General features: G+C 37.7%; 1 protein-coding gene across 1 annotated transcript in view; it reads left to right on the forward strand.

The window, feature by feature from the left end:
- Positions 1-7,906, forward strand: part of GART (phosphoribosylglycinamide formyltransferase, phosphoribosylglycinamide synthetase, phosphoribosylaminoimidazole synthetase) — a 24,589-nt gene that overhangs the window by 4,969 nt on the left and 11,714 nt on the right. Inside the window, exons 5-11 of the mRNA XM_008567127.1 lie at positions 461-476; positions 997-1,065; positions 1,673-1,798; positions 3,195-3,282; positions 3,506-3,591; positions 3,767-3,935; positions 5,626-5,857. Coding sequence (XP_008565349.1) covers positions 461-476; positions 997-1,065; positions 1,673-1,798; positions 3,195-3,282; positions 3,506-3,591; positions 3,767-3,935; positions 5,626-5,857 — 786 coding nt within the window. The remainder of the gene's footprint in view (positions 1-460; positions 477-996; positions 1,066-1,672; positions 1,799-3,194; positions 3,283-3,505; positions 3,592-3,766; positions 3,936-5,625; positions 5,858-7,906) is intronic.

The following is a 7,906-nucleotide window of genomic DNA, read 5'->3' on the forward strand; positions in this document are numbered from 1 at the left end:
ATTCTTTTTTTTTTTTTTTTTTTTTCCTTTTTGTCTCCGGCAACGGATCGCAACCCTCAGTGTCGCGCCCGTACCGGACCGGGACCGGCAATGGGATCGCAAACCTCGGTGCTGCGCCCGCACCTCACTCAGCCAGTGAGCGGGAACCGGTCTGTATGTGGGATCCGAACCCTCGGCGAGAGCGCCGCCATGCTCCCAAGCGGCGCACTGTAGCAGTGCGCCACCGGCCGGCCCATTGATTCTATTCTTTTGAAGTAAGTTCTAAATTCCTCTGTTGTCTACTATGGAAAGGCAGAAAATCTTCAAACTATAGAACATATAAATAAAATCTCAAACCATCCATGAGAACAAAAGTATTTGTCCCATGTGTCTGAAATCTAAAAGAAGTGAACCAATGAATGAATACACTTTGTTTTTCTTTCATGATCCATCTTGGTTGTGTGGTTTTTCCCCTTTATAGAAATCTACTTTCCCAGGCACGCTTTATTATAATATAGGCAAACATATATAATTGTAATCAGGAATAAGGATTAAATGCTGACAATGAAAACATCTGTTTTTCCTTTACCTTATTTGAAACCAGAAAGCCAAATCCTCAGAAGAGTATTAGTAATGTGTTCATTTCATCTGTATCAGGATTAGCTCTAAGTCATTGCCACATTAAAAATAGGAGTCTTTCGGGCCTGCCCGGTGGTGCACTGGAGAGTGCGCCGCTTGGGAGCGTGGTGGCGCTCCCGCCCAGGGTTCGGATCCCATGTGGAGACCGGTTCCCGCTCACTGGCTGAGCGCGGTGCAGGCGCAACACCGAGGGTTGCGATCCCGTTACCGGTCAGTAAAAAAGACAAAAAGGAAAAAAAAAAATAGGAGTCTTTCAGAAAGGGAAAGAGAAATTATAATACATATTGGTTCATAATACAAATGGTAGACAGTGGCAAAAGTCAACTAATATTAAAAAGCTTAAAATTTACCAATCCTGTTTTTAAAACTTACAATTAGGAGAAAGCTTTTGGAGCAGCTGGAGAAACAATTGTCATTGAAGAACTTCTTGAAGGAGAAGAGGTGTCTGTATGTATATTCATCATTTTGGTTTTTATAGAGTATGAGAAGCTGTTATCTGGCCTATGCACCCCAGAAAAGACTTGATTTACTCTGATTGCTTCATCTAAAAACCCAGCAGTTACAAAGGAATTTGTATACATTTAGTATTTCAGATGTAAATGAAAAAAGAATTCCTTCTCTTTTAATTATCCCCAGTGTATGTGGAGGCACTTGGACTTATATCACACGTTATTGAGGTTCTGGATTAATTGAAACATTCTTGCTTTTTCTTTCACATACAGTTTATTATACAATAAATAGTGGAATAAAGTCACCTTAAATAAAGTTTTAATGCCTGGAAGCTTAAAGTGGGGTAAGGTTGAAATATTTTACTTTAAAGTAGCTTGTTTATTCCCTCACCTACTTCAAAAATTATAAATCCTTCAGAAGTTAAGTACACAAGATTTTCTGAATTTTAATATATGTAGTTAGGGGTAATTTATGTTTCAATTCATTTTTCTTCAAAAAAGAAAGCTTTTCTACTAAGAAGAGTTAAGGTATATGTAATTTGCCTTATTAAATTATTTTACTTTTTGGTATTTAACCTAAGAGGACTATTTTGTTTTCTCTATAGTGTCTGTGTTTCACTGATGGGAGGACTGTGGCCCCCATGCCCCCAGCACAGGACCATAAGCGATTACTGGAGGGAGACTGTGGCCCCAACACAGGGGGAATGGGAGCCTGTTGTCCAGCACCTCAGGTACTTCCCAAAGGTTGTGCTAAGGTTTGGTGGTAATTGTTTGATCTTCTCAAAGAGGTCATAGGTGATGCTTTTCTGTTTCATTTTGGTTTTTTGTTTGTTTTTGTAAATTATGTTACTAATTAGCAACTTGATTGTTCTATTAATGAAAAGTATGTCTTCTGGTAAAACTAACCTTTTCTAAAAACTTTTGAAGAACTAAGCCAATGTAAAGTCTAGTATGTATTGAATAGATCATCCTATCCTATCCTCTCTACACCCAATTTTTAACCCATGGGAGCCTGTTACAGTTCTAGAATTATCTTTTATTCATCTTTGGAAATCCAGGGCCCAGCACATAAGTGCTCTGTGTGTATGTGATGAATTGAGAACCAAGTCAGACTGTAATTTATTCTTCTGGTCTTTCTACTTCATATGGATTGATAAAGTATGTTTCCAACAATTTCTGCACAGTATTTTATAAGAAGTCTGCATTGTTGAGTATATTATAAGTAGATTAGCACTCCAGAAATTCACTCATTCTTCTCATTGATGATATTCACAATCTTTTGTGCTAATATAGTACATTTTACATACTTTTCTTGATTAAATTATTAAAAATAAATCAAACTTTATTTTTTTTAGACTTTCTAAGTATTAAAACTACCATTTATTAGTAGTGATTTTAGTATAGCTACTATCTCTGGGTGTAATTTTTACAGTTCAATTTGTGAACTCAGATTCATAAGTATATAGGCTTATGAGGTAAGCATAGAATATACTGGAGAGATACAAAGGTGCCTCAGGGTGGCACAGGACTTTTTTCATCTTTATTACTATGTTTCAGGAAACTATTTTTGGTGAGTTTCTTTAAGGGTGTATATTTTTGAAAATCTGTAGGTTTAGTAATGAGAGGTCATTTAACAGTCAACTTAGTTGTAAAATGGTGGTAGGCACTGATCTTTCATTTGACAATAAACACATAATCCTGCCTTTGCTTGTGATAATTTACCAGTCTCAGAGCATTTATTACTTAAAAATTAAAATCTTAATGTGTTTAGTGAGGCATTAAGGAGTAGTAAAAATAGTGACAATAATAATGGGGTGTGTGTGTGTGTGTGTGTGTGTAGGCAGGCACTGTAGTCAAATAAAAAGTAGGCACTGCCATTTGTTAGCAATATGTCCTTGACTGTGGAATATATTTTACCTTTTAGAGCTCTTCTTTCCTATTCTATAAAAATAGGGCTAAAATACCTAGATGGAGTCATGGTGAGGATTTTAAAATTGTATGAACTTGAAGTGCTCAGCCTGTCTCAGGTAGTTCTCATCATCCCCTTTCATTGTCCCATGTGATACTACTTACAAAATGATTTTTTAAATTACCAATTACATTTAAGTTTTTTTGCATGTTTTCTAGGTTTCTAAGGATTTGTTACTAAAAATTAAAAATACTATTCTTCAAAGGACAGTAGATGGCATGCAGCAGGAGGGTACTCCATACACAGGTGAGCACATTGACATTATTGTGGAGTAACTTTCCACTTTTGATAAAACTTCCATTTTTTTCTCTTTTTTTTAACCACGTTTTATTTGACTACTGTTGTGACATTTTTGATTATTCTAAGACTTTGAATATTAGAAGTTTATGTTCTAGATTTTATACTCAAAGTACAATGTCTTCATTATAGATTTCCTTTCTCTCTCTTTTTTTTTCCTTTTTTAATGAAGGTATTCTCTATGCTGGCATAATGCTGACCAAGGATGGTCCAAAAGTTCTGGAGTTTAACTGCCGTTTTGGTGATCCAGAGTGCCAAGTGGGTAACGATAATTACAGATAATAAAGTATTACTTTGTACAAGACGTATGTTGTTTTAATCTCAGGATTTATCAGCCTTGAATTACATACAAGTTCTACTAGTACCTCAGATTAAAATGTCTAAGGAAAACTAAAATTTATCTCAGTTGCTATATTGATTATGGTTTTTTCAGGTAATCCTTCCACTTCTTAAAAGTGATCTTTATGAAGTGATTCAGTCCACTTTAGGTGGCCTGCTCTGCACATCTCTGCCCATTTGGCTAGAAAACCACACTGCCATAACTATTGTCATGGCAAGTAAAGGTTACCCTGGAGACTACACCAAGGGAGTGGAGATAACAGGTGAGCATTGGGGAACAAGAGGTTGATTATAATGTGACAAGTGACCTGTGCCACAGCAGGCCTCCCTCCCATGCTAATGCCTGCTCCTATTAAAGGTGTAAACCATCAGAAACCTTTCAGAGATTCTTAACATAACCATGTTGCTTGTTGGATATGTGTTCAAATATCCAAAATTACTGTATTTAAAGAATTGCCATCCATTTCCCTTCCTGTACAAGGAAGACATAAGTAGCCTAACCAAATTTCCAGAATATCGCCCAGTGCAGTTTTTCTCTTCCACCCTCCCAGAGCCAGGGTGATAATGGGACTCCATGACAGTCAGAGGAACGTTAGTGTAAACCACATCAATAAGATACATTTTAGAGGCATGTCTCTGAATGATCACAAATGCATACAACCTTTGTGGTTTGACCCACCCACCTCTAATTTATAGTGCACCCCATCGTGACTTGGATGGCAGGATTCAAACTGTTTCAAGAGTGTAGGCTTCTCCCTTTCTCTTTACAAGAAATGAGACATCTGGTTAATGATGTTAAATCAAGCAGTGTTTAAAAATGCTAAAAGGGGGCAGAGCCCGTGGCGCACTCGGGAGAGTGCCACGCTGGGGCATTCCCACCGTGGGTTCGGATCCTATATGGAGATGACCGGTGTGCTCGCAGCGCTCACTGGCTGAGCGTAGTGCGGCCGGTCTCAAAAAGGACAAAAAATAAATAAATAAATAAATAAAAATAAAAAAGTAAAAATGCTAAAAGGGCTGGCCTGTGGCTCACTTGGGAGAGTGTGGTGCTGATAATCCCAGAGCCAAGGATTCAGATCCCTATATAGGGATGGCCAGTTTGCTCACTTGGGAGAGCATGGTGCTGACAACACCAGGTCAGTGGTTGAGATCCCCTTACCAGTCATCTTTAGGATAAAAATAAATAAATAAAAATGCTAAGTAAGTTCCAGTGTCATAAGTCCCAAGGCAGACCTCTGTGACCCCTAGCAGGTTGTCGTTTAGCGTCTCTCGGTACCCCAATACTGTGATTCAAACACCCTATTTACTGTCTTGCCCAGACAATAAGTCCTATGAATCCCATACGTGACAAGTGGGTAGTTAGGAATTGATTGCTTTTGAAAATGGACAAAGAGAGATGGGATAGAATCAGTATTCCTTCTTCTTGAAATTTCCCTAAGATTGAAGCAACAAGTATAATAGCCACTTCCAACAAAGCAATATTGGATATTACCAATACTGGCAGATATTGGGTATTACCAATACTGGCAAGTGTTGGGTATCTATGACTGAATGGCTCTGTGCTGTAAAAACATAGGATGCCAAAAAGAGAAATGCAGGAGGAAAAAGAAAAAGACAAACTGGAGATATAGGAATGGTTAGTTGTTTTTTTTTTAAATCTGAGAGCTTATAAAAAGCTTTTTTCCCCTCCTCCTACTGAAACAATTGTTTTTAAAATGAGATTTATGATAACACAAGATTTTAGGAATACAGCTGTCACTCCGAAACAGAACAGACTGTTCTTAGGAGAAAGGGTCTATTTACTATTATATTGCATTAATTTCTGCCTGATAGGATTCTTGTGAAGATTCATTTAAATGATAAAGATTTTTCTTTTAAACTTGTGGAAATTGTAAATCACTTCACAATGTGAAATATTATTTCAAATCACATGTCAAATATGCTGTCTTATAGGGTTTCCTGAGGCTCAAGCTTTAGGACTGGAGGTGTTCCATGCAGGTACTGCCCTCAAAGATGGCAAAGTAGTGACCAACGGGGGTAGAGTCCTTACCGTAACAGCCATCCGGGAAGATTTCCTGTCAGCCCTTGACGAAGCCAAGAAAGGACTAGCTACTATAAAGTTTGAGGGAGCAGTTTATAGAAAGGATATTGGCTTTCGTGCCATAGCTTTCCTCCAGCAGCCCAGGTAAAATTCTCTTCCTGGGGTGGTTACAGCACAGTTTCAGCACTGCCCTAACTGGCTATGTAGAAAATTCCGTTAACTCTGTACTCTGTCATTTTGTATTCTTTTCTCTCTTTGGGACTGATCTGATCTTGGTTTGTATTTCATTTGAATCAAAACTGAATTATTACAGTAATATTCAGATTAAATGGGAAAAACTTTATGGTAACTTATGTTTGAAAGGTTTAGCACAATCACAATGATACTAAAGATTTTTCTTCCTTGAGTTATCACATGGATAAATATTGTTGTATTTGAATCATAGTTCCTGATTTTGTCAAAGAACTCAAGATGAGAATATTGGTCCTCTAACTTTGTAGTTTTATTTGATTATAATCTAATTTTGGGGAACCTCATTTTGTCACTGCATTTATATATCTATTGCTGAAAAGTATTTTTTATCCCTTATTGATTTATTTATTGGCAGGTACAACTAATCCCTTTTAAAATCAATAACCATTAGTTGCAAATGTGGATGTTGATTTCTTAAGAATGTATCATATTTACTAGCTCATCTATGGCTAATAAGTATTTTAGGAGAAAATGAGAAGTTTTTAGTAACTAAATTCAAGTTATGCTGTTACTAAGAGGCCTTTTTTTTTTTTTAGTTTAAACACTGGAATTTTTTAAGAATCAAGAACATTAAAATGCCATGCTAAAAGTTTGTTTTTTATTTAAAAATGATTAGATTCCACTGAAACAACATATTTTAAGAAACTGTAATTTCAATTCTAGTCTGAGTTCTTTAAGTAAAAGATGAAGAAAATGAGATGCCACAGTGCCAGTTGCTAACTGAGAATAAGATTTTTAAACCAGTAGGACTTTGTTTACTACCTGAGAGTGGCTCTAGGCTGCTGACTTTGAGTTAACTGCCAATGCTCTCAACTCTAGTTGTACCCTAGCAGATTGTTTTTAATAAACTATCACATATTTCTTCATGTACACTGCATCCAAGTAGGCCAAAGTTCTCATCTTTGCAGGGCAAGACTATTGAGTTTGCAGTCCCATTTACACACTTGATCTCTAAATGTACTGCTCCAGTGCATTGGTCCTATATAGAAGGAAATGATGCACTGAATATCATCACCTGGTTTTGCTTTTTTCATAGGGTTTGATTTTGTTTCTTACTGTCCTCAACTAAAAGGAAACTGAAACAGTTATGCATTATTGCAGTAAGAAATCAATTTGATTATTTAGGGATATTTTTATAGAGCTCTTATCATCCTAATTTTCACTTTTTTTGACTTGGTTTTAGCACTTTTTTCCTGCCCAGACTGAAATCGAATGGAGAAAGGTTGTGGCAAAATAATATATTTAACAGTAGAATGGTAGTTGCCAGGGGCTGCAGGGAGGGAATTTTTTGTTTAATGAGTAGAATTTCAGTTTTATAAAATGAAAAGAGTTATGGAGATAGGTGGTGGTAATGGTTGCACAACAAAATCAGTATATTTAGCAGCCTGTGAGAAGTACTTCTGAAGGAAATAGGTGATTAAATTAGAGCAGTAGTTTTCAACAAAGATAATGTAGTCAAATCAACTGGAGAGGTTGTTTAAACACATTTCAATTCCCAGGACCTCTATGGATGGGGCCCAGCCATTGACATTAAAAAAATTTTTAGGGCCGGCCCGGTTGGCGCACTGCTACAGTGCGCCGCTTGGGAGCGCGGCGGCGCTCCCGCCGAGGGTTCGGATCCCACATACAGACCGGCCACTCACTGGCTGAGCGAGGAGCGGGGGCAACACCGAGGGTTGCGATCCCGTTGCCGGTCCCGGTCCGGTACGGGCGCGACACTGAGGGTTGCGATCCGTTGCCGGTCACGAAGAAAGACCAAAAAAAAGGAAAAAAAAAAAAAATTTTTTTTAGATCACATTAGGTAATGTGAAAATCACTTGAGATAGCTTCTGCTTTAAATAGTACTTTTTTTTTTTGTCTTTTTTCGTGTCCGGCAACGGATTGCAACCCTCAGTGTCGCGCCCGTACCGGACCGGGACCGGCAACGGGATCGCAACCCTC

The sequence above is a fragment of the Galeopterus variegatus genome, unplaced genomic scaffold, assembly GCF_000696425.1.
Source record: "Galeopterus variegatus unplaced genomic scaffold, G_variegatus-3.0.2 Scaffold294, whole genome shotgun sequence".
Classification (NCBI taxonomy): Eukaryota; Metazoa; Chordata; class Mammalia; order Dermoptera; family Cynocephalidae; genus Galeopterus; species Galeopterus variegatus.